The following is a 27,968-nucleotide window of genomic DNA, read 5'->3' as shown; positions in this document are numbered from 1 at the left end:
CGTATTAAGTACAACACGAGGGTTTATAGGACAATGAGACTGTTAAAGCCTCCTCATCCTGTTTGATTCACTGTACATTTTATTCGGGAAGATCACATGAATAATACTGACTGCCTGCCAACTTTTTGCAACGTTCGTGTCAGTGTGTGTAGCCGCCAGCACAGGCTCGACATCTAATGGCGGATTATTATAATTGTCTAATCTGTATTCAGAAACTGTAATGTACCTCAGGAGGGAGAAAAGAGAGGAAGAGGGAGGTGGAGGGATCGGAGAGGTGAAAGCATGTAAAGAGAAAAACAGCAGTGACAGAGAGGAGGTAAAAAGGAACGACACACAAAGGAGTGAGAAAGAAAGAAAACAGAGAAAAGGAAAGGAAAGTGATAATGTTTCCAACAGGAGAAAAAGGCTTTGGTAGGGAGAGCGGGGCATAGGTAAAGCAGGGCGAGCGAGAGAGTGGGAGAGGAGATGAATGGAGGAGGTGAAGGAAGGAGCGTAGGTGTAAAAGGGGATGGAGAAGCTGCATTCCTGACCACACAGTTACAGAACGAGACGAGAAAGAGGGAAAGAAGTTAATCTGAAATCCAGATGCCTTGAGGACCAACAGAGGGTCAAACTAATCCACACACACACACACGCGCGCACACACAGAGCGCTCCATCCCCTCTCTCTTTCACAGACCTCGGGACCTCATTGGCTTTACAAGACAGCAAACATCCACAGGACCAAAATATCAACTGGATACTTTTTATGCCTGTTTTTCTTGTAAAACTCTGACTTTCCAGCCGGCAGTGAAAACTAAAGGACTTGTTTTTGGGGTCTATTTCGAACCTAAACTGTTTATTTTTCCCCTCCTTCTGCAGGAATTTCCAGGTGAGTCTCTTGTGGTTTTTTTTTATAATGAGAAGTTGTTAAATGCTCCCAGATGTAAAAGTAACTTTAACAGAAGCTGTTGTTTGGGTTAAGTGTGTTTGTTTTCAGGAAATTGTTTTCTGTGCAGAACTCTGGTTTTAATACAGAGATCATTTAAAAATTCTTTTCACATGTTGATGCAACAGCCCAAAAGTTTGCATGGACTGAATGTCATTTTCTTTCAGGGCTTTTGGGTTAAACTGACAGAAGTGTGTAATACGTCTGGTAACACATTTTCTACACTTAAAACTGCCAGTTCAGTTACTTACAGCTGTGCTTCAAAAGGCTGCAGAGTGACAGTTTTAGAGCCGTATTTGTCTTTGCAGCATTCAAGAAAGTCATCTGACTTTGAAATCTGATTTCATACTCACTGTCATGTTGTGACAGATGTGGTCGGTGTCGCTCTAATTCATCTGCTAATTGACTTTTCTGGAAAACGGTGAGCTCATCTCAAACAGCTATTGTGCTCTTCTGGCATACATGTGACCTATTTTTGCCCACCACCCACCAAAAAGTGTGTGAAATTGCAAATATCTATACACCATATACTGTCTGCAAGACACACTTTTTTTCTGTCTAGCACAGCCTGTCGCTGCTGTTTACTATTACCAGGTCCCTCATGGCAAAAATGCATTTCAGTCATATTGCTTCCAGTGAACATTCAGGCAAATAGAATACGCTCAAATCTTTGTTTGCCACACACAGCTTCGCTGTTATGACTAAAGATGACCAGCTTTCAGTGATAATGAGCAAGAGGCAAATGAAAGCTTGCAAGGCATTGTTCAGACTTTGTAAAGTATTTCAACTTTATTTGAAAGAGACCTGAGCTTCTCTGCAACCATGCTACAACTCTGAGACTTACAGTCAGTACTTGGAGGGAAAGCTGCCCATGAGAATAATTAAAGTGATTAATTAGCATCCAGTCATTTCAGTCATTTTGTTTCCTATTCTATATATTCAGTGTAAGTGCAAAACCTTTCTTTGTAACAAAATGAAAAACAGGACGTTTATCACATATTTTTAGCCCACATGACATGTTTTATTACACCTATGAATGAAAAAGTTTTCTACTACTGTGTTTGCCTCCAGAAGCCTCTAAAATGATGAAAAAGTTATTTCACTGTGTAGTAAATGTAAATAAATTACCATAAGGCAGATGTGAAAAGTTTGATAAAATGTCAAAATATATGTCAGTCAGTCCGAAAATGTATCTGTTTAACATGCTAAATGACCTTTTAGAGACTGGCTTGGTGTTTGATAATAACACTTGACAAATTATGTTGAAAGAGATTTCTGAATGAGGATATATGGGCAGCACATGATATTACAGACTTGCATGAAAAACATGTGGGAATCATAATGTAGTCCTCTCTTGACATGTGTTATCTTGAATAGAGCAGCTGTGACTTGGCTGGCAGTCAGCGTCATGCTTTTGACATTAAGATGTATTGCCCTCACTCAGACGTTCTTAAAGGAATACACTGTGTTTTACGAGAGATTACTTTGGCTTTTAATCAGTTTTAAATGATTAACTATTGACACCAGACCTTGCATCTCAATCAAGAGTCGTTGGTAGATTATTTACTCTTGGTGATGCACGCTCGCACAATCACAATGAATGTCTCCAAAGACGCGTGGTAATGTTCTTCCTTGCTCCTAAGATCTAATGTGTTTAGATACGGTTTGTCCTGCTGGTGTTAGGAAACTGTCAACTGACTGTCAACCTATGAGTCAACATTAGCAATGAAAAACTGTTCAGTTCAGACAGCTAAAACTCAAGTTCTTTATGTTGTGGTGATTTCTGTCTCCAGGTCGTCATCAACATGAACTACGACTTTTCCCTCCATTTTTGTTGTTGACAGTTCAGTTTGACATATTGTATTCTGCAATATGGGCATAATAGGAAGAAAAGGAAAGACACATCATACCAAAGTGGTTTTAATTCTATTGGTGTTAATATCTGATTTGTTGATTTATTTTGATGTATCTGCACCTTTTAGTGCCATTGAAGCCATTCTGCCAACTCTGTCTTTACATGTCTATAGTTCTTCTGTACGGTTTAACCGATTGTGATATGAGGGTGACATTAGTTCATATATTTTGATAGGACATAGCCACAGAGACGATGCAGGGCTAACAATCAATCATGTGATCTGAATGTTTTAAAGAAAGTGGCAAAACTCAAAACTTACATCATAGCTGTTTCCAGCATCACGGCTTCAGTAAATTTATGAATCACAGTGGTTACAAGTATGTCCAAACTGCGTTCACCACTCTTTAGTGTCCCCTGGAAACATTTCCGTTGTAGTCTATATACTTGCTGCATTTAAGTGTTTACTGTGCTTTCACCGTTGAATTGATATTGAATTGAGACAGTGATAGGGTTCTTCTCAAATTAAACCTCCACATAAACCATATAGGTTTTTATCATAATTAATTTTAGACCGAATAATAAATACAAACCTTTGAACTTTCTATGTTCTTTACTACAGTAAGTACAGTGTACTAGCTTTTCATGTTTCTGCCCATGCTTCATTCATTATATAACTATTTCGCTTCCACATTTTTTCTGTTTGTGACAGCATGACTTTGGCTCTTTGTGTAGTTCATTCATAGATCATGTTTAAAAGCACAGAATAAGTGAGTGATTAAAAGATGGAAAGAAGGCAAAACCATATAGAAAGAAACAAAGGAATGATGTATGTATTTTGGCAGGACTGAGACAAAACCACTATGTGCCCAGTGAACATATGATTTTGATAAGCAGGAAGTTGGACAGTGTAGGGCTCTGGCTCTTTTGGTGGAAGGACAGCACTTTATCTCTGTCAGGTGAGAGTCTGGGAAGGGTACTAAGTTATTTCATCGTACGGGAAAATCCTTTCTCATCTCCTCATCTGTTTTCACTTCTCTTTTTCTCTTTTTTGCTATCCCCTCCTCTTATCATCATTTCCTTTCCTTTCCTTTCCTTTCCTTTCCTTTCCTTTCCTTTCCTTTCCTTTCTCTCCTTGCCTCCTCTCTTCTGTCTCTTCTCTTTCTGTCGTCTCTCTGTCTCCGGTGTGCTAACACAGGAGAGATGGTAAAGCCATCACAGAGAGGCAGCAGGAGTGGGGAAGTAGCTTTCACCTGTGATCATACTAGCCCTTGATACTTGAAGCTGAAACTGAATGGACACCTTTATTGCTCTGTAAAGACAAAGTAGAAGCTGCTGCAGCAACGGGTTTAGGTCTTACCTGAGTCATATTATGAGTGAGGGTCACTGAACGCCTGTGTGTAGCACCTAATAAACTGCACCCAGTGTCCTTTCAACATTTCATTTAAAATATAGAACGGATGGTTACTAACATGGACAATATTGGGCATTCATCAGTATAGTATGTCATATAACAAATGTCAGATAATGACTTTTAAAAATGTTTAGCATGAGTTTTTATCATCTTAGCCACAAGGTGGAAAAGTCATTAGAGACCTGAGGCCACAAGCTCTTGCTGCAAAGAGTCTCTCCTGCTGGAATATCCTTGACCACAGCAAAGAATCTCAAACAGCTCCAGAGCCTCTGTTTTATAGTTGACCCTGACCTTTGACCTCCCTGTGGACAGATCAGGATTTCCCTCTTAGGATACATAAATAATTACCCTAGTCTTTGTCAATACACATGCCATATCAACAGTATATAATTAGAGCATGAGATTTCATTCCTGATCGTGTGTAGTATTTTGACAAAATAATCTTAACTTGCTATAATAAACACTACATGTTTGTGAAAGGTGCTAGACTAACTCTGTGTTACGTTCAGCTAATTGTTTTGGTTTTATGGCTGCAACTTTCCTGTTTTGGGTCAGTCTCTGAGTTTTGATAGCAGCAGAGGAGGCGGCTATTTTCAGCACAGCTCTAAAAACCCACTCCCTGCTCAGCACCAAACGACAGACGACAATATCTTCATGGATTCAGTAGGTAAGCTGCTAGCTGAGGTGCTGACTGGTAAAATTGACAAGTCGCATCTCATCCCCGTGTTGGTGCCTCCATGATTCACACAATGGTCGGCTATTGTATGTTATAAAACTTATTTGCGTGACAGGTCTGTTTATGTGCTCTAAAGATGGCACATTGCAAAATAGGAGCGAAAATTAGCGTGGTCTCCCAGGTTAGCTACTAGCTAGCATTTAGCTAGCAGCTAAACACCCAGATATTTTTCTCAAACAGCCACATGGCGAGTGATACTAGATTTACATTTGTCATGTCATCAGAAAGATGGCTCAAGATGAATGCTAATGTTGTTCCATATCTGTTCAATATGTAACATAAGTAACCATTTGCTAACAAGCTCACTATCAACTTCAAAGTTAATGTCAGTGTTGTGTTTATAACACTTCTAATCAGTTAATGCAATGTTAAAGTCCCATGATTAGCTTTTTTCCCCCAAAGATTTCAACTGCTTCTCACAGTCTTCTGCTGACCAAGACCATGAGATAGTTTTAAGATTATAAAATTAAGATTATTTTGTCAATTTTGTAGCCATGCTAGTGGGAATGAATGCAAGTCTGTCAGTTCTCCACTTTGGTTCAGACTAAAAATCTTAAAACCTGTAAAGCAAATGACATTCCCATCATCCTCAGATATAGCCTACTTTGTGTTAAGTGCTGGTTAGCAAATGTTAGTATGCTAACATGCTATGCTAGGCCGGGTCACCTGTTAGATATCAGTAGGTTAACAAGCTAATGTTTTGCATTTAGCTCAAAGCAGAGTACAGCCTCAAGCGTGGCTGTAGATTTTTGTTGTGACCAGACAATAATGTAAAACAGAATGGGACAGGATTCAATCACATTCATCACAGTGGTGAAAGTGTCATATTACAGAGCTAACAAGTCGGTGGCCTCCACCTTATGGACCTTAGTAGTAAAGAGACATGGATTTCTTGACATTGAGAATGTCTTACATTTGTCAAACTTCTCACCACCTGTCAGGTATTAAAACATGAAGATAATCTTCCTGTAGGAAACTATTAATTAGATCTGAACTGTCACCACTGAAACCATCAGTGAGCCTGGCTGCCCTCTACAGAGGTTAATGTGTTTGTCAGATCAGGAAGTCCATACTGTGTGTGTAACAGAGAGTCAAGAGAGAGCATGATTATAAAACTGAAATAATGATAACACATCATGATTCAGGTCACTGAAGGACACTTTCCTCCTGTCTTCCTGTCACATGCTAGACACAGACACACACACACACACACACACACACACACACACATGCACACACAGCTGTTAGGTGAATTATCCTCCTTGTGAAGAGAGAACAACAGAGACAGAGGGGGAAACCAGAAAACTCAAACTGGCCTCTAATGACTTCAAATATGTGTTGTTTGGTTCTACCTGTGAACACTTCTCTTTTTCTTCGCCCCCCCATTTCTGTGTTTGTCGACCATCAGATTGGTGTATGTGGGTGTGTAAGTGTGTTTTTCAGTGAGCATGGTTGTATGTAATTGGTATGTAAAGGAGCATGTTAACATTTAAACCAACATAATGACTGCCAAACCACCTGGCACTGTAGCAAACCACAACTGCCAGTGTTAAGTGGTTATTTTCCACTCTACTGTCTATTGTAGTGAATTGTATTTAATTCTTTTCTATTCCAGTGTTCGCTGGAGCTAACAGAGTTTGACTTTGAGATATTAATCCACAACGCCAACAGATGATGTGTCTATTGTGAGTCTACAAATAAACACATATTCCTAGTTTTGAGCATGATTATGTTGGATTAAAGAGGATTTACACTCCACTGAGTTCCCCTAGGAAAGGCGAAGCCAGGATATAAACACTTATGTGTTTTATCAACCTTGAGGGCAAATAGTTTGGTATTAAGTGAGCTGCTACAGTTGTCAACTTACTCAGTTGTGGAGATTTCTTTAGCAGCTGTAACTTTCTCTCTCAGGCCATAAAATGCTACCAGGTGACTTTTCTTTCTTTCTTAATTTCTTAATCTAATGTAACATTTGAGGGTGTGCCAGCTTGGACTTGTGTAAAATGGTTATTAATAAGGTGCATTTTGCAAATCATTATGGTAATTTTCTCTTTCATCATGTCTCGTCGAAGCTAAAAACTAAATCTGAGTAAGATGTTGCATTTGCACTGACTCATTAGGACTCAGAAGTAAAAGTAAAAATTAAAACGAGTGAATACGTGTGATGTACATTAAGGCCTTGTGGTTGTGAATGTGGCTTATTTTGAAAAGTATAAGTAAACAGCTGTAATTATCTATGTTCAATTTGTAGCCTGTTTTTGCTCACTGTTTTGCTTTCACGACCCACATCCTTTCTTTTTTGACTTAGTGTTAACATTCTCATCAGTGTTGGGACAGCTCGAGCAGCTGTTTTTAATAAGACTACCTGCCCAGCACAAAACAGCAGACGGACAAAGTTAGCGATTAGCTAACGAAAGTAGAGACCGTATGAATGGTGGTGTTGTGTCATATCTCTGGGATGTCTATAATTTTAATAAGTATAATAATAATAAGTAAATAGTAATAAGTATAATAAGTATAATTTTATTAAATAAGTTTGCCATATAAACTTTATAAGATAATATGTATGTGTTGTGGTCACAGCTTGATTGTGCTGCCCCCAAGTGGTCAAAATTCAGTTACTGCAGGTGTATACATTTTGCTTAGTTACTATAATGAAACCTAGGATCTAGAGAATTACAAGAATTAGTGGTCAGTAGATGAATGTGCCAAGGACATAATGGAGGTATTCATTTATCAATGCAATAACCAAATTATAATTCTTCACATGCTTTAAACTTTGTAGCCTTTTAAGAGTTGCAGGGACTGGTGCACTATGCAGTGGGCAAGAGATATAGGAGGGTACACCTTGCTACCATTCTAATCTACTGTAAACATGGATCATGTCAATCCTCTACAACAGCTCTAGATAAATCTTTATCAGTTTTTCATGTTTAGCTTGTTTTGACATACATCTGTGCATCCACTCACTTCATCCCTTCCTCCAGGTGTATGAATGGCCTGAGTGGTCAGACAGCCATCCAGTCATGGCGCTGTGGTGGTGCGCCAAGATCTTCTGCAGGTTGGCTGCAGCTTGGTTTCCCCTGCTCTTCTCATCTCTTCTGTGGCAAACGGTAAATCTTCCCTGCAGAAGCTCTCAACTTATTACAGAAGCCAGTGATTAGTTGCTTAAATCATCTAAGCTTGTCTGATTAAACTCACAATGTGACAGTCAGGAGTTTTTCTGTCTGTGAAGACAATGTGAAAATGCTGTTGTGCTGAAGATGTTGAATCATCGGGACACCACCCAGTTTACTGTCAAAAGCCATAGCCATTATTAAGTTTGCTAAAGGTGTGAGGCTGACATACAGGGAAAACACAACATAATGATTGATTTATGAATAAAGTATTTATTTCCCCCTTTCTGAGAAAATCTTGAATTTAAGATAAGTATTGCCTCTACGACGCATAAATCAACTGTAAATTTGATGGAATTTGGCACAGGCACGATTTTAATATACCTGGTCTGTTTCATAATAGCCTCAAGTCTATTTATTTCACTTGGTATTGGTTTCTTTCCAAACTGCCAGTTACTACACAGGTCTGAACTTATCTGTTTGCTTCTCCTTCTTTTATCTCATCTTTTCTGAATTTCTGAATTTGCCTCGCTCACTGCCTCCTCATACCTCCTTTGAGTTCTCTTTCTGCACCCTCTCTCTTTTATTCCTGACCTCCTCCCCTCTTTCACATATTCCTCTCATCCTGTCGACTGCTTCTTCCTTCACATCTCCACTCCTCCCTGTGTAGATCTTCCCTGTCTATGCTGCCCCGTCTTGCCCGCGGACCTGTAGCTGTCCTGGCGTTAAAGAGGTCCACTGTACGTTCAGACACCTCACCACCATACCAAAAACCTTTCCTAGAGACACAGAGAGGCTCAACCTGGGGTAAGACTCGATCACCACGCATAAACACACATCCACACAGAATCACAGAGACACTGCTATCAATGCCAGCCCAAGGGGAAGAAAACAAAACACTTCACAGGAAATAGTGTGGAATGTGGAGTAGGTCATTTGACAGGGAAATGTTTTCTTTAACTAACATATTATCCACACTGCCTCAAATAACTCACAAACCAAAATGCTAAGGCAAGTGGTTTTTGGTTGATGAGATAGCTTATCACATCATTTTTTAATACCACGGATCCTCTAGAGGAATGACTCTCTTGCCTCAAGAGGTGGGATAATGAAAACATATTGCTGCTTGGCATCAGTTTATCATGTCAACCTGCCTTAAGAACAAAAGAAACCTTTTCATACCAAAGAAGAGAACAGTCTCATCAGTGCGATAATCTGTATGTAGCCCGTGGTGCAGTTAATTTGACTAAACCTGCTTTAAACCCAGAAGATAAGGCCTTAGCACCAGCATGTGGCGTGTGGTACTAAACTGACTCCGGAGGGAATAAATCTCCTAATCACTTCCATGTGGGTCTTTGTATTGTGGATGGAGCTTTCACTGCCCTCCAGCACGGCAGAGAAATAGCCCAGCCTCTGTTCTGAATATAAGAAACTACTTGGCAAGCAGCAGCCAGCGCTACACTATTGTTTGCACTAGGTTTCCCATTTGCATGTGAGAGTCTATTGCTGGAACGGCTATCGCTGCATTTCAGGTGCATTACTTTAATGCTGAGTGTAGCTCCTCAATTCTTTACTACTGAATATAATGCTTTGATGTGATAAAGCATTTCATTAAGTAAATGGTCGCAAAGGGTACTATGTGGTGCCAAGCTTTAGTTCAGTCCGCAGGAGATAAACTGTCTCCATATGTGCTCCTGTGCTGTGGGAACAGATATCAGTGCATTCCAAATAATGCCGCTTTATACAACCAGCGTTACACTGCAGGGATTATGTGGAGAATAGTTTAGCAACAGAAAGCGTGATATTCATATTAAATTACACCACCCCCTTCAGGTCAAATTGAATTAAGTAACAGATACCTACAACAATAGAACGTTCTGATCTTTGTTTCATGGATCTGTCTTTAACCATTATGAAGACATGTTGCATGGTGGGAAAACCCCTAAAACACATACAGTACACATAAACAGAGGAAAGGAATATAATATATCACAGTGGATGCATGAAATAGCAAACAAAAAGACTATATGATTTTCACATGGCAGCAACATTAAGTAAGAGGCTGATTCCATGTCTCTGGCTTACAGAGGGAAAGTTTACATTCCAGCAACAACCGCCAAATGTGTTACCGATATGCATATGCATAAATGTAACCGCTGTCTTGTATTTCATTATGATACTGTTTGGTTGCTAAGCTTACATACTTGGACATGCAAGAACTTTTTTTCCTCATTGTAACTAGGTCAACACTACAATACAAGAACAATACTGTTTCTTTGTTTTCTTTATCACAAACTGGTGAGGATACAGACTTTTTGCCTGGGATTATATCATGAATGTGGCCGACAAGTTCATATTTAAGGCACTTTTACAGAATTCTAATTTTAGAGTTAGTCAGGTGGACATATTAAAAAGCCAGCTGATGATAGCGTTTTAGCTAACGTTAGCTTATTTAACTGGCTAGTTTCAGTTGAAAAAAATCTACCTGTGACAGTTTTTATTTCAGTTGGCAAATGTCATCAAAAGACTCATTTTGCCGACCTCAATCTGAAATGAAGACCTACTGTATTTTGCAACATTCAGAAAAAAAAAGATTGGTAAATCCATCAATGTCAATAGTACGTAAAGGAGGCGGGGCTTGGCAAACAGTCATTTGCTAAAAATGAACACACTGATGTTGCAGTCTGTTATAGTTTCTCATATGTGGAGCAGACATTTGGAGAGTAACCAAACCTTTAGGGACCTGAAGGTCTAAACATTAGACCACCCTGCTAACTGGGGAGCAGACCAGGGGGATTTCATCTCTAATGCAAAGCTTTTGGTATATGTTCACACCAGGCATGTTTGGAGTGTCTTATTTACACTCTGGGGCCTGTTTCCCTTTAGTTTGGGTTTAGAGCAGTGCTGTTTGAATTCAAAAGAAAACCACTTTAATAAATGCAAGTTTCCATCCTCTTTCAAAGGAACTGTTGTGCTGATTGATCAGTGAGTGGCATGGAGGATGGTATGGACCACCTACAGTAACACAATCCCCGAAACACAAGGACTTTGGGTTGTGAGGAGATGACTGTTGACATATAGCCAACTTAGAGAGTTTGGCATAGTGACAGTGAGGCTTCAATAGGGTTTCAATAATTTCTCCATGTGTTCATGAAAAAATATGAAAAAGAGCATAGACAAGTCCATCTGCCTTTTACTGGACTTACCAGAGATCTCTAACAGATCAAAAGATATCAAGACTGTCCAATTAGGGATGCATTTCTGGTTGCAAGGTTTGGTTCATGTGTTTTTGGCCAGTGCCAAACCTTACAGTCTACATAGAAAGTTGTACCTTAAGGCTTCAGGGCACTGCAACGACGAAATGAAGGGATTTGTGGGATTGTAACAACATTTGAAACCATCACATCTTTCAACGCCTGACTTGGGTTGCTGCAACAATGAGTTGATTAATTGATTGATTAGTTGAACAACAGAAAATGCATCTGCAACTATTTTGATAAACAATTTGTCACGTCTTATTTTTAAGCCCCATATTTGATGGTTCTAGCTTCTCAGATGTGATGATTTGCTGCTTTACCTTGTCTAAACTTTGATCGGTATTTTTTATTGTTTTCTAATGTTTTATAGACCAAACAACCAAACTAATTGATGAATCGACAAAATAATCAACACATTAATGAATTATTAAAATAATTCTTAGTTACAGCTCAGATGCACCCACTATTTTTGTAACTTTTCAAAAAATGATATGACAAATATGATCAGCAGTTGGACAACACTTCATACAACATAGTTTGTTTCAAGCTAACTGAGCGCTTTAGTTGACAAGTCCACTCTGTCACATTGTCCAGTGATAGCATGACCCTTTATCAGTACATGGACATGAAAAATCCCTTCCATAGCCCATTTAATGCCTTGCATCCAACCTTTGAGATTTTCAACTTATTGGGGTCAGGGGAGAGTTGAAAGTCTTGGTTTTAGATGATTTCATTATTTCAACTAAATACAAATCAAACGTGTCTTAGTGAGGTGACTGTCGAGTTTTAGACTACCTTCAGTCTGACTTGAAATCTGTTATGCGAATGCCTTGAACTCCCATATAAGGGAGGAATGCAGCAGCTTTCGTTATGGTATAAAATCAAAGCATGAACACTGCCAGGGTTCAAAGTTCAGTTCCCAATGGGGAAACCTACACTAAAAATATGTGCATTCATGGCACCGAAAGACACTCTGGATGAAAGTGACCACTAGATGATATATTGTGAGCTGGCTGTTTTATTGAAGGCAGTGGAAAAACGCAAACTCAAGTATATCCCATATGTGTTCAATTGGGTAGGGATAACTGCACCCAGGGAATGTTGCGTGTTTTACAGTTCAGGAACTCACTACAGGATAGTCGACTGTTAGACATACTCTGCTGATTCCTGTTGTTGGAAGGCCTGAGTAACTCTCATACACTTAAATATGTACAGCACCCTCGGCCCCTGACAACAGATTGTGTCCTCTGTTGTAGACTCTATTCCTTTGATGGATAATGTGTCTGGCTCAGGCATCTACTGATCTATACTGTACTTGGCAATCAGTTTGACTCTTGGAGGGATGTCTGTTGAAACCTGAAAACTCCAAGAAAGGTTTTTTACTAACTCCTATTATTTTGACTGTGTAATGCTAATACAATTACCAGGGCCCTGTTCACACAGACCCCTGCTGCTTTAAAGTGTTACATTGCTGTAGTTTATAAGAGGGCAAAAGGGATATAAAAAGCCCCTGTCTATACTAAATTTTTAGACGTATGCTGGGCCAATGCCTACTGTATACTGGTGCCATCCAAGAAGACTGTGTTTCCTCTGTCCTCCATGTGGTGAACTTTTAAGAATGAGGAAATCATTGGGGGCTCAAAGGTTGACTGAGGTCTCTGTCATTCCTCTTTAATGACTTCTTTCCATTCATCAGTCCTTCCACCTATCTTTTTCCCTTCATTTGAAAAGTCAAATCTACCCAGACACACTTGCAAGCACCGACTGCTAACTAATTTTAGCCTACTTTCCCACTGACCCCCAATGATCTCCTGTTACCCTTTCATCCTTGTAACTGGTCCTGTTTATTTTCTCTTTTCTAACAGTTATAACAGCCTGACGGAGGTGGAGGGGTCAGAATTCAGGTCACTACGGCAACTGGAAATGCTCATGTTGCATGGCAATGACATTAACACAGTCCACCCTGGGGCGTTTTACAGCCTAAGATCATTACAGGTAGTGTATGTGAGACTGTGCGTGTCCAGGTATCTTAAAGTACCAATATTTAACTATTCTTAATGTGCCACCTAATTCTTAACTAGTTTGCATGTGTAAAGGTGGAGAAAAAACATGGGAACAATTTCAGATATAACCTCTGAACTCAGCTTTCTCATGACTGAGAGCTCAGGTGCTTGTTTCATTTTGAACGCTGCTGAACCTTGGACCTAAACTGAAATGTACCTGAGAGCAAGTGCACCTGGGACTGAATTAATTGGGCAAGAAGTCATGGTCTGTTGCAGATTCTGTTGAAGTCCAGTAGTTCCAACAGATCTCAAGAGTATGTGGTTAAATACTTATGATTGCTGATTGGCTGTCTTCAATTTGTGTCAAACCTCTTAGAGTGTTTCTTATAAGGCCATAACACGACACTAAATGTCAGTGCCAAAGTCCCTTTTGCATTACTTAAGTAAGATGATATTTCTTTTTCTAAGTATGACATTCTTTTCTTCTATGGAAGAAACAAAGACAGAATGATATGTGTGAAGTGACATATAAAAGAAGTGAATCACACTGGGACTTGCTAACAGCAGAGGAACACAGAGTGTATGTGCAAACAGCCAAATCCAATCTCCCCTCCTAAACCACATTTAAGCCAATAATTAGTTGCACTTTGATTGCTTGACAAAAAAATGCAATGAGTTTTGTTGGGTCCAGATGTGTCCAATCAGAACCTAAAATTGCATTTTAAACAGACCAAAGATCCATGCCAATACACCAGAACTGAAAACAAGGCACTCTGGAACATCCAAGACTACATTTGGGTTGGGTTGAGTCCTTGAGTTTTTGGAGGAACAGTTGTCTCCAAAGAACTCTCATCTCAGAATAATTAGGATGGGATTCTCTTTTCTGTTGAAGCCAATTGTGTGCTAGGGTTGTGCTTCTCAGTTTAAGTCCTTCTGTCTCCTAATGTAATAACTGCTCAAAAGAGTTTTAATATTCAGTAAATGTGAGTATAACACGAATTCTCTTGTTTCCAGATCTTGAAGCTGAGTTACAACAAGCTAACATCATTGAACGCTGGTCTGTTTGATGGTCTTGTTGGTTTGATCCGTCTCCATCTGGACCATAACCTTTTAGACTTTATAGAGCCATACTCTTTTTCTGGCCTGACCTCCCTAAAACTCCTGCAGCTGGAGGGGAACCTCCTCAAAGAGATCCATCCTCATACCTTCATCACAGTGTCACTACTAGGAAGCTTTTGGACCTCTGGACTCAAGTAAGAAACCAAACAACAGTGAATATTTCTCATATTTATGGAAAATTGAAACAACCTTCTTGAAATATTTTAGGTCATAGAAAGTAGTAACTTAGAAACATGTGGGTCTGGTAGACCCCAAATTGCTTGTTGAACTTGTTTCCCTACAATTCTGCTCACTGCATGCAAAGATAGTCCCTATCCCCTGCCACCCTGCAGACCAATAAATGAAGAAAATCATATAATGTTTTTGTCTCAGACACTTACACCTGTCAGACAATCTATTGGAGCAGCTCCCTCCAGCAGCACTGAGGACTGCTCCCAGGCTGGAGCTTCTCTCTCTTCATGGTAATCCCTGGACCTGTGACTGTCAACTTCAGTGGCTGGTTGAATGGAGTTCCAAACATGAAGGTAAGGACACATGAAGGAGTTCTCTAAACATATTTTCTCACATATGAACTGAAATTTGATAGTATTCCTTATTCCTTCTTCACTTCTGTGGTGCCAAAAAGTTTTATCTAAACCAGACAACAAACAACTTAATGACTATGTAAAGGTTTGTATGAGGGGAATGTAAAATTATAAGGTGCCCTAATTAATTTTTTGGCCCCTTAGGGGAAGTGGAAACACAACATGAACATATAATCACTTCACAAACATCATCCATTGCCTGTTAATACATTGGGTCTGTGAGTGAAACATCTGGGTCTTCAGCTGTTAAATGCTCCTTCGTTCATTAGCTAGTGGTTGACCCGTAAAGATGACAACTCAAGCTGCTGATTCGATGAGTGACCTCTTTAACATTGTCACATTCTTTTACACATAAATTCATACACACATTGTTATTACAATTGCATTACTTATCTAAGGGCAAGACATTATAACTTTATAATTGGCTGTAACATCTCCCTATATTTTCAATACATACACATAAATGTAAAAATAGTGTTCTGGGCGTCAGACAGAGAAGTGTTTTTACCTGAAGCTGAACATAGGGATAATATGCCTGCCATCCAGCTTCTGCACAGCATATGAAAGACACAGCCACTCTCATTAAATTGACTGCATTTGCTCCATATGTAAACTACAAGGTTGATTAAATTGTTTACTTTTTCGTTACCCTTCTTTCCATCCAATACTGTTCATGACACATATGCTTTCATTCACTGTTTTGTGACATTTTCACCAATCATTTTTAACCAGTCCCATATGATAGCTGTTTGTATCAGCACAGAAGTTGATGATACATCATTATGTTTATGGCCTGTTTTGTTTGAAAACAGAAGTATGTGACTGCCAGAACTGTATTAGAAGATGCATGAACTTTGACCTTGAAAAACACAAAGAGATAAAAATTTCACCCCAGATTCATGTTTTATTTTTCATCTTTCCACCCTTCTTATCCCATCTGCTATCTTTCTTTTTTTCTTTCTTTCTTTCCCATACTCTGTTTTTACTTACCTCTCCCTCACTGCCCTTGCCCTCTTACCCTTTCTCCTCCTTCATTTTCCCCTCCAATTCCTTGGATTGTTTCCATCATTCCTTCTCCTGCTGCCTTTTTTATCGCTCCCTGTCTTCCCCTCTGCCCCTCTTTCCCCCAGGTGTAATAAAGTGCAAGAAGGAACGTGGCTCCAGTGAGACTTGCCCCCAGTGCTCCTCTCCTCAACCCCTGAATGCCACCCTCTTGTTAGGGTTAACTCTGGACAAGCTGAGCTGTGAACGACCAGCTCTTTGCTCCCCCCTCAAACAATGGGACAATCCGGTGTGGGCTGAATCTGAAGCAGAGCCTGACCTTCCATATACCCGGGACTTTGAAAAACCTTTGGGCCACCTGACCTTTGTTCTCTCTGACAGCCATGGAAACCATGCTCATGTAGCATGTGATGTGCGTCACCCTGGAGACAGTTCACCTATGACTTGGACTGTAAATTCACATTCACCTGCGGAGTTATCTGTCAATGTTTCGCTGGTGACTGTCCTTGAGTGTGAGATTGATCGAGAGACATTGCAAAATCTATGGCAGCTGGTTGCATATTACTATGAAAGCCCTGCTATCTTAGAGAGAGGTCAACAGAGAGGAAATGCAAGCAGAGTGACCTATCAGTATACCCAAGCTGTAAATGAAAATTCCCCATATTTTACAGAACTAAAAGGGCATTTGGTCGCAGAACCCTCATGGCTACTGCAACCAAGAGTCACTTTGAGGCTCAACAGGCAGCAGACAACAACTAAGAAACTGGTGATGGATTTCACTACTTTAATTACCAAGCACGTCAGCAGTCATAGAGGGCAGGAAGATGACAATGACTCTGCTTTTTCCTGGGCATTCATTCACAGAGGGACAGCAGGGCGAATTCAGACAGCTCTTGAGGGTTCAAAGGTTCGCTTGGAGTGCAGTGTCGTCACTTCAAATCCGGAAGTGAAAGTGGAGTGGATGCTTCCAGATTTGTCCATTGTGGAAGAAGCAAATGATAAAACAGAAATTTCACAAAGAGGAGACCTTGTGATTTTAAATGCCACACTGTCTGATTCAGGCCTCTACCATTGTATGGTCAGAACAAAAGCCGGTGTGGATTTGATGCCATTGAGGCTAACCATTAAAGAACTCTCACTTAGCCCCACTGCTTTCAATGGTCAGAAAATTGTAGTTGAGAAGGGACGCTCATTAGCTCTTCCTTGTGACGTGACCTCAGTTCAACCAAGTCAAACTATGTGGTACCTACCCAAAAATCAAATTCTACTCCCCACACAGCAGACAAGACGAGCAGAAGTGATGGAAAATGGGACTTTGGTAGTAAGGAAGTTGTCACAAGAAGATGCAGGGGAGTACAGCTGCTTAGCCTCAAATTTGTATGGAGTTGACATGCTATCACACATGGTGGAAGTCACAGGAGAAAAGGCCTCTGATAGGTATAAAGTACAGACAGAGAGTGAGAAGCAGCTCTTACCTACCAGCGTGGAGGAAGGAGAGGGTTCAGGGGGAGATTACCAGGAAATTACACGTCCTTTTGCAACTCAGTTTCCTAGGAGGATAGGAACACAGCAAAGGAACCCCAATGGGTTTTCGAAAAGGATAAGAATTAAAGATTCAAAAAGAAAACCCAATAAGTCTGTTAAGGAATTAGATCCAAATCGTTGGGCAGAGATATTAGCTAAAGCTAATTCTAAACCAAGTGTTGCTCTGCCCACAGAGCAGTCACTAGAGGAGCCCAGTACTGTAACAATCCAAACAAGTACACTCAAACTTACTACAACAACTCCCACTACAATTGCTACTATTACTAACAACTTACCTCATACTACTACCTCTCTTGAAATTACAATAAAGCCGACAAATTTCACCATGAACACAAGAGTTAAGTCAGAGGCCCATTCAAAGAAAGACAAAAAAGAAAATATTGGTAAAGACTCTGAAATATCAGAAAGTCTCCCACATGTTTTACACCCAGAACCTCCAAGAATTATGGAACCATCCCTAGACCATGTTTTTGGGAGTACAGAAAAACCTAAATCTATCACAGAATCTCCTGCTATTGGAACCCCCCAACCAGTTGATCAGTCTGAAAATAAGCATTTTGGAGAGGGGAGAAGGAACCAAAACCTTGTTCCTGGTCAGACAAACAGGAGAAGACCCCCTTATAGACGCAGAAAACCCCCGCTGAGAAGAGTCCATCCGCACTTAAACCCCTTCTACCATCCATTTAACAAGCCCCAAACAACTGTTCCCCCAACAACAACAACCACCACACAACCAACAACAACGATGACTACAACCACTACTACTACCACCACTACTACTACTACAACACCTGTTCCAACCACAGTGGAAAATGATGAGTTGAGTGTCGAGTATAAGCCAGAGGAAGAGGAAGGTGAATATTATGAAGAATATAATTACAAGGATAGTGATAGTTTGGATACCAAGGAAGATTTTGACAGTAGCCCTACCACATTTCCATCAGTTACAGAAAAAGTTCCACATGTAGGTAGCTCTCCAGGTGGACATAATTTACCTAATCCAAAGACAATTGTCACTCCAAAGACAGATAGTACCCCTCGTCCAACTGAAAGGACTGTTGATGAACAGGAGAAATACACTGTCAACCTCGAGAAATCTGAAGGACAGACAGTTGAGGTCAGAACACAATCTGAAGAAAAGGGCAGACACAATAAGAATCCTTCAGGAGAGAGTGAGAGTGGGGTAATAACAGCAAGTGAACGGCAAGAAAAACACAAAATAGATAAAGACGGGAGGGAGAGAGACACAGAAAAATCTGAAAAGGAGTGGGTTACACAGAGCTACAATACACGGGATAACATCCAGTTAACAACACAAAATAGACCAAGACTTAACACTCGGCCTTCACCAGAGCAAAATACACCAACCCAAACAAGAGCTTCCACTTCCAAGGTCATTACTTCACATTCAACCAGAGGGAGAACAAGAGAGGAAGTCACACAGAGTGAAGGTAAAGAGGTAAACAAGCCACGGGTAAAGCCTGAGATCCACAGTTTCCCAATAATGGAGCCAATTCACCCCTGGCTCCATCAGAACAACCAGGGGAAAGGGCAAACCACCACTTCCTGGATGACACACACAAATCAAGATAGAAATCCAGGAAGACAGGGCAACGTGAATCCAGGCAGACATTCCCAGCCTCCCAGAGTTGCCCCAACCACCCGCTGGCCCTCACACCACCATCGTCATTACTACCCCCTCTATCCTTCCTGGCCAGGTCAAAGGTCATTTCCTCATCCAAGGCAAGGTAAATATGATTGCTGTGTAATGATTTCCTTATTAAATGCTGTTTTAAAATAAAAAAGATTGGAACAAAGTGTATAGATAAATAATAATGAACAAGACTGTTATATTGACTGTAATATACCAAAAAAGCCAAAAGCTTGGTGTTATGTTATGATATGTACAAACCATGTTTGGCATGCATGGATATGTATTTGTTCAAATCTTTGCTCTTGGTTTCTAGGTCCTGGATCACACCCTGTGCCCACCCATAGAACCTGGCCTCTCCCCCACCCCTGGGCTCAAGGCCCAGTCATCACCAACAGACCAGAAATCACAGCTGAAACTGTCAAGCCCACATCTACGCCTTCTGGAACAACAAGAAACCCCATATTCACTAATCCCCACCTGTCACATCAAAATCATCACATGGGTGGCAGGACCCAAACCAGAGATCAGCTGTTTCTATCAAGGCTGAGGAACAGATACAGACAGGTAAGTGCTTTACGAGAACTATCAATTGAAGGGCTGAATTAGGAATAGTAAATGATCACTAGGTGTAGCAGAGGGTGGTGTCATTCATGGCAAAGTGAGGAAAAAAACTGATGCCCTCTTCAAATTCAAATTCAAATTTATGTTTCTTTGGTATATTTACTTTGTTGTCTATTAAAAAGGTTGGATTCTTATCCTAATTAAGGTTGAAATGCTGCAGTAACCAAATGAATAGTTTGTAAATTAACAATGGCTCAACAATGACAATGTTTAAAGGGGCTGTTCGTAGCGATAAACCCACGGTTTTATCATCCAACTCGATAGCCTAAAGAGCATTTAGCCTCTTTTTGCTCTTTGAGCAATACAATTGATGATGCATCAGTTCTCAGAGGTGGGATTTAATGCAGGGTAAATAGGTTAAAACTATTTATTGATCATTTTGATTTTGACTTTTCTAGGCACAGCTCGATCGAATTGCTCAGCTAGGGAGGATGGTGACACCAAAACCCCGCACAGGCTACAAAAATCCCCCATCCCCCATCACACCTAAACCCAACCTCCCATCCCTGCATAGACCCTACACCCCCAAACTACCAGTAGCCGCTGATTCTTACACTTACAACGTGCAACCTCCAAACCTTGCTAAGCCGTCATTGTCATCATTCTCTGGTTTCATCCCAACCCCTCGCCCCTACCTCCCCACCACCCCCGGGGTTCTGCATGGAGGTCGTTGGCCTGTCGAAGGTAGGTGTCAGATATATGGTATGTACTCAATATGTACTGTATATTCAGTAATAATTATATTATTTTTATTGTTTGAATTTTTCCAATTTTCTAGCAGGACGAATCAGCTCTCGGCGGCCCACAGCTGCCCCACCTTTCCCATGGGTGTTGGGAGCTGGAAGTGGTGGGATGAAGCCACGGATCACCACAGTTACCACAGCTAGCGTGTCAGTGCTCGCAGAGAGTGATGTCTTCCTGCCCTGCAAAGCAACGGGGAATCCTGAACCTACAATTGCATGGACCAAAGTCTCCACAGGTAAGAGAAAAAGAGATGAAGAGATTGATGCGGTGTATGTATTGCTTTCAGCTCATTTTTATTGGCACCTGGGTCAGATCTGTCAACTGTTATATCTTTTACATACTCAATGGTGGATTCCAAAGGTTTTACCTTTCTGTTACCTTTTCAGGGGCCACCATCCCAGCCAACACCAAGCATGGTCCTCGTTTTGAAGTTTTCAAGAATGGAACTTTTGTTATTAAAAACATCCAGCTTCAGGATCGAGGCCAGTACCTCTGCACAGCCCAGAACAGGTTTGGATCCGATCGCATGGTCACCACCCTAGCTGTCCAGACTGAGGCACCCAAGATTCAACCACCAAAGTCCACAGACATAGCAGTTTACTTAGGGAAAAGTATGACTCTTGACTGCCTCGCTTCTGGAAAACCACCAGCCCAGATTTCCTGGATTCTTCCCGACAGGACGTTTGTTCGTGAAGTTGGGACTGTTCACACTCTCCTCTCTCCAATGTCTCTGCTTCAAAATGGAACCCTGCAAATTAATTCTGCCAATTTCTCCAACAAAGGGGACTATAAATGTATAGCAAGTAATGCAGCAGGTGCTGATACAATTACTTATCATCTCCACGTGGCAGCTCTACCTCCAAGCATCAGTGAAGGAGCAGCGGATACTGTGCTCATTCAGCCAGGTATGGTACAGAAATTTCAATTCATCAGTTGATCAATTCAGTTAATTAAAACTGTTCCTCATGAATGGTTGTTAAACAAAGACAAGAAAATGTTTACTATGTCAAAACCCATAGACTGATAAAATCCCATCTCACCAGGCAGGAGTGTGTATATCCACTGCTCTGTGAAAGGCGAACCAGCGCCTGCTCTGAAATGGATGCTCCCGTCAGGCGTCCATGTCAAGCCATCACAGTTCCTGGGACGCAGGCTGTTTGTCTTCCCTAATGGGACACTGCTTGTGAAGAATATTTCGCCATCTGATGGTGGGAGGTATGCATTTCTTTTAGTCTATATTAATATGATTCTATCTGTCTGTATGTGCTCGTTCAATGTCTGGTTGAATGAGGATGCGCATCACCATTATCATGGCAATGTCAGTTGATCCACCACTCCTATCCAGACTGAACTATCTCGACAACTACTGGATGGTTTCCAATGGAATCTGGTACAGACATTCAGATGCTCCTGATCCTGATGACCTTGGTGATCCCCTGACTTTATCCTCTAACATTTGTTTACAATAAATTCCGGTAACTGTAGATGTCGTAACATATTTTCCAAACAGTTATCCGTTCTCAGCAGTAAGGTTTCATAAATCACTGATGAAAAGTGACAGTGGAAATTACTTTAATTTGCACCTTTAGGTAGTGCTACTGCCCAAATGCTGATAGCATCGGAATTCTGTGGTCTCTTTCCAGAGCTCCTGGCAGGACACTGTTGACATTTTATCATACTAATATAAGAACAACAGAGCCACACTACACAGAATCCCCACTACAGGATCCTTTGTCCATTTACTCTAATGACCACGCTCAGAGAAACTGAGAAGCACAAATAAAAACTGAGAAGCGCATTTAAAAACTATGAAATGCAAACTAAAAATATGAAAAATAAACCAAAATACAGGCAATGCAGTCATGTTGGAGCTGTGATTTTAAAAATCACATTTCTTTTAATTTTTTAGTATACCGTTGTGTCATATTTTGGTATGATAGCAATTTTGGGTTGCACTTTTTGTTGGATGATAGCTTGCAAGTCAACAATTTGACAAGCACTTCTGTCTCTGCTGAAGCGCATTGACACATTAAACTCACAATTTTGGCAGGAAAGGTGTTTTATATTGTATGTAAAGTTAGAGGTTGTGTATCATCAGGCAAAGCACTGTGTTTGTGTTCCAAGCAATACAAATTTAAATGCAACTCAAAATTATCAAGCTGTTAAAAATGGTTTTCTGTGCCTGAGCTCGTGAGCTGTGACTTCACCACCAGGTTGCAATCAATCTTTTCAAAGGTACGAGTGTTTGGCCACTAACACTGTGGGAATCGCCAAAAGAACTGTCCAGCTGGAGGTGAGGGCAGATTCTCCCTCCCTCTCCCGCCAGCCTCCTCCTGCTCCTCTTCCCATTCCTCCAACCCCTCACCATGCTGTGCCATCCCGCCAACACTCTGTCTCCGCTATGTACGGTTCTGCTGTCTACCTCCACTGTCCAGAGTCTACTGGATCCACTAGAGGGACCATCTGGCAGCTGCCCTCGAAGACCACCATGGAGCATCGATACAGGTAACTGAAATACCTCCTTTTGTAATTCCACGAACCAGTACAGTACTGGGAAAACCATACTTGCATTAAAAGGTTGAAGGTGCCATTAAACTTGACTGACTGTATTTATCTCAACCTCATTTTCTCGCCCATCTGCCTGCAGTCCAGAGAGACCAATTAAAGTTTTCCGTAATGGGACTCTGAGGATTCTTCAGCTAACAGAGCTAGATGGTGGAAATTATCTGTGTGTCTTTCAGCGGCCCAATGGGGAGGACATGGAGCTCTTCCAGGTATGAACACGACAGATGACGACTTGGCGCCGGGTTCATTTTACTGCCAAATCTTTGCCATTAGTCGACATTTAATTTTTGGCTGAGAAAAGTTTTTGTTCATTAGGAATCTTTAATGACTATCAAAGTCAATATTGTTAAGTCTTACATTTATTTGCATGCTGATTCCTTCAGGATTCAGAAGGGCCTTGCCCATACAGTTAATGAAAGGACTTTTATTTTGCTATATATGCTCTGGCAAAAGATCACTCAGTGATCAATACCTGGCTGATGCCTGTGTGAAGTTTTCACTGAAATTTTTTTTCACATGAAAAGGTCTTAATGTATTTGCTTTATCAGGTGGAGGTGTTGATGACTGCTCCCAGAATCGAACATGTGAGGACTGCACAGACCAGGGTCACTTTTGGAGAAAATTTCCAGGTAGCTATGGGGAGCTAGCTCAAAGCTAATTTAAGGCAAGATAGGCAGGATCAAATATTATGGGCACTTTTTAATACCACCTGAGTTTTCTTGTATATTCTATATATATATATATATATATATATATATATATAGATATATCGCCTTTTTATTATTTTATGCTTACGACCACATTTCTTCTTATAATAACACACCAGTGTCTTATTTCCCAAAAGCATCTTAAAGCAGTGTCATTAGATTTTTTTCTGCCTCTTGGTGTCAGCAGAACAAGCTGTAAACACAACATACATGACATACTGACACCTCGTAAAGTTGATATGGCAAACATGTGAGCAGTTACCTATTCACACAGCCAGAAAACTTAATAGCAGCTAAATGTTCTACCACCTATCTGCTAACGGTGTCTCCCTCTGCTGTTTGGTGCTGGCCAGGTTGTGTACATTGGGTTTAATCAGAGCTTTTCAAAACCCTCAGAGGATTCTATTAAGTCAGTTGTTTTTATTCTTAATGTGAAGCCTAACTTTCCTGTGCTCAGAAAATGAGCTTGTTTATTTAAAAAATCTGTAATTTTAATAATTAAAAAAAAAAACTGCTAACCAATAAGAGTCTAGATTCATATTTCACACAAATTTTTCCTACCTTATCCTCTCATTCTCCCTCCTTTCCTTTCCTTTCAGGTGGACTGTGTTGCAACAGGCCTCCCTGATCCAGAAGTTTCCTGGAGTCTTCCAGATGGAACTTTAATCAACAACGCCCTTCAATCAGATGACAGCGGCCTTCGAAACCGCCGCTACGTTATCTTTGGCAATGGAACTTTACTTCTCCAGCAAATGGGTAAAAAAGATGAGGGTGACTACACTTGCTATGCCAAGAACAAACTGGGCAAAGATGAAAGAAAGGTCAACGTCAAAGTGGGACCAAATGCTCCAAAGATTAGATCAAAATCACAATCTTTAATTACAGTGAAGTTGGGAGAATCTGCTAAATCAAGCTGTCAAGCAACAGGTGATCCTATACCAAGAATCACATGGATCTCACCACGAAATGATGTGATACCAGTATCATCAGATAGATTTCAGGTTATGGATGATGGGACATTAGTGGTGAAAAAGGTAACACTTGCTGATGAAGGGAAATATGCATGTGTGGCACGAAATTCTGCTGGTGATGACGTTAAAAACGTGAAACTTGAAGTTGAACCCCAGGAACCCTTTATCAATAGCATGAAAGGGAAGAGTACCACAAAAGTTTTGGGTGTTTCCTACCAAACTGTGCTTCTGGATTGCAGAGTGGAAGGAAAACCCGAACCAAGAGTCTGGTGGGTTACTCCTTATGGCCACTCACTCACAACACCCTATCTTGGCGGTCGCTTCCAAGTCCACCGAAATGGGAGCTTGGAGCTGCGAGGCGTGAGGAAAACAGATGAAGGGAGATACATGTGTCTTGCTAAAAACCATCTGGGTGAAGCCTCACTTTTGGTTGAATTAGATGTGGCATCACTAGCTGAGAAACCTAGCTTTGCTGTTCCCAATATTGAAATCTTACCAATAAAGCAAGATGGCGGGGAATTGATCCTGGAGTGTCCTGCTCGTGGGAAACCACACCCAGAGTTTGCATGGGTGCTACCAAATGGGACAATGTTAACGCCGGGTGTCAGACTCCAACGCTTCACCCATCATTTGGGCAATGGAACTCTACGGATATCTCAACCGGTTGCAACTGATAAGGGAGTGTACCGGTGCCTAGCGAAAAATGTAGCAGGACAAGCGGAAAAACGTTATGCGCTAGAGACAGGCAGGAAGCCAGTGATCAGAGGAACTACAGGTAAGTTTTTACATCTCAAATGAATGAAATAGCAATCTGACTAGTTTGGTCGATAAAAGAACTAAGGGCATTTTCAAACATACATCGGAGTCCAAATCAGTGGTTGGTAAACTTGTTGCTTTTTTCCTTGGTCTGGTTTGTTCTCACACACTCACACACACACACACACACACACAGACACACAGACACAGACACACACACACACACACACACAAATCTAACCCAAGGTCCCAAAGAACGTCCTATCTGCCCAAATATCAAGACGACAATGAACTTCGTTGTTAGTCGAGATTAGACCTCAATTTATTGTCCAGTCATTGATTAGCTGCTAATGACGACTGATTTCACTCATCTGCATCCGAGTATGCAAAGTGCAATTGGCTGGAAGAGCCATTTAGTTGAAACTTGCAGAATACAGCTTGTGATTGGGTCAGATAGGAAACCAACCACTCCAGAATTTGTGACCAGAGAGAAACCTTGGTGCGATTGTTTTGGTGTACAATTGAGGATGATTTAAGTGTTCAGATCTGCCCAAACAAATTATACAGGGAGGGACAACAAACCAGAAACAATTTAAATAGGAAAATGTCCTAAAAGTATCATATAGAATCAGTGCGATATCACTTGTGCTGTATATTTTGTTGTATTTGTCATTTTAACACGAAATCCATTTAATGTTCAAATTTGACTTTTCCAGGTGGGATGAAGATCACTTATGGCCTCAATCTCAACTTGCCTTGTACTGTTGATGGCTGGCCCCAGGCATCAATCACGTGGACCCTACCCAATGGCCTTGTTTTAGACAAACCTCAAACCATTGGCCGGGTATCTTTCCTTGCCAATGGGACCCTCCAACTGCGGCAGGTCGCCACCTTTGACAAAGGAACATACATCTGTAAGGCCTTCAACTCTTTTGGTTCATCAACACTATCCTACCCAGTTGCAGTGATGGTTTTCCCACCACGCATCACCAGTACGCTAACCGCAATCACAAGAGTAAACCGGGGATCGCCAGTGACATTAAATTGTGTTGCAACTGGTATTCCAAAGCCCGATATTTCATGGACATTGCCTGGACGTACAACTCTGCTTCCACATAACCGGTTCACAGTACAGGGAGGGATCCACATGACAGAGGAGGGCAGTCTGTACATACAGAGCCCTGTGCTCATGAACTCTGGCATTTACAAATGCAATGCAAAAAACGCACTTGGAACAGACTTCAAATCTACATACCTACAAGTAGTCTAAGTAACCATTACAGCTACTCTTTAATGGGAAAATCTCATAGCAGAATTAAGACTGGATGAGGATTCTTCCCTCAGGATTTTGATATACTATCCATGATAAGGACTCTCCAGAGACAGACTCAAAAGCTGCCTGAATGCAGGTGGTTTGAGATACTTTGCAAAGCAGTTTCCACTGAACAATGAAGCTTCAACCATTGACTTTACAATGAACATTCACCTTTTGCAACTGTTAAAGAAGTCTTTTAATTCTACATTTTGAGCCTTAAAATGCATTTTCACTCCACACAGTGCCCTTTTGTCTGCTCAGACCTTTGCATTTTAAGCCTTACCCCATAGTTGTCTGTATAAAATTATAGTTTGTAAAGATTTTACTTTGCTCTACAGATTTAATTTAACATGACATTTGCAAGTGTTGTTCTTCAAGTGAAACAATTTTAGACCCTTCTCTCTTGGGATTGATGTATCTAAATGTAATATGAACCCCTTATATGCGTATAGTTGTTTTGTGTTCTGGTATAATTACAGTGATTTCAACTGTATAACGAAATACACACTATAAAACACAAGAGACTTTCTCCGCTAAGTTTACAGCAAATATTTCCCAATTCATCAACAGACAGTAATGAGGAGTAGAGTGGTATAATTCCTGCATGTAGGTCTGTCATAAAATGTTCTACTCATGTGCTGAAGTGCCATATTATATGAACACATACTGAGAAGTGACTCTTTTCTATGAGGATACAAATACCCCATTGCTGCTCTACAGTGTACGGTATATCAACAAATGAATTACTGTATGTATCAATATCATGTATTCATGTTCGTAATGGAACGAAGGAATAGCTCACAATAACTAGGTTGTGAGGTAACAGCTATAAACAGGTGAGAGACACCAATACAAAACAAACATGCACATAAAAAAACATGTAAGTTTATAATTTATGATTAAAAATACAATATACAGGTACTATATGTATTGTTTGTTTTTTTATCTGTAAATTGCCTCATTTTTACTTACTAAAGTAACTTAGTTACTAAACAACAAAGCATGGCTTGATGGCAGAATGCAGATTCACCATTTTTACATTGAGCTTCTTTGAAGCTTAGCTGAGGTGTTAAGGTCACA

The 27,968-nt window shown here is 40.6% G+C and overlaps 1 protein-coding gene across 1 annotated transcript; it reads left to right on the top strand.

The window, feature by feature from the left end:
* Positions 1-113: 113 nt before the first annotated feature.
* si:ch211-159i8.4 (matrix-remodeling-associated protein 5) lies at positions 114-27,807 on the top strand. Its single transcript, XM_056383765.1, has 17 exons — positions 114-870; positions 7,917-8,042; positions 8,716-8,852; positions 13,168-13,297; positions 14,320-14,558; positions 14,797-14,948; positions 16,139-19,303; positions 19,523-19,773; positions 20,229-20,514; positions 20,609-20,809; positions 20,961-21,479; positions 21,618-21,789; positions 22,810-23,079; positions 23,222-23,348; positions 23,688-23,768; positions 24,446-25,592; positions 26,290-27,807. Exons 2-17 carry the CDS (start codon positions 7,956-7,958, stop codon positions 26,841-26,843), a joined length of 7,518 nt encoding a protein of 2,505 aa, XP_056239740.1. The 5' UTR covers positions 114-870; positions 7,917-7,955; the 3' UTR covers positions 26,844-27,807.
* The last annotated feature ends 161 nt before the right edge of the window (positions 27,808-27,968 follow it).

Source organism: Seriola aureovittata, chromosome 8 (genome assembly GCF_021018895.1).
Source record: "Seriola aureovittata isolate HTS-2021-v1 ecotype China chromosome 8, ASM2101889v1, whole genome shotgun sequence".
In the NCBI taxonomy this organism is placed as follows: Eukaryota; Metazoa; Chordata; class Actinopteri; order Carangiformes; family Carangidae; genus Seriola; species Seriola aureovittata.
Note: the sequence above shows the minus strand (reverse complement) of the source record. Positions and strands in the feature narration are given on the sequence as shown.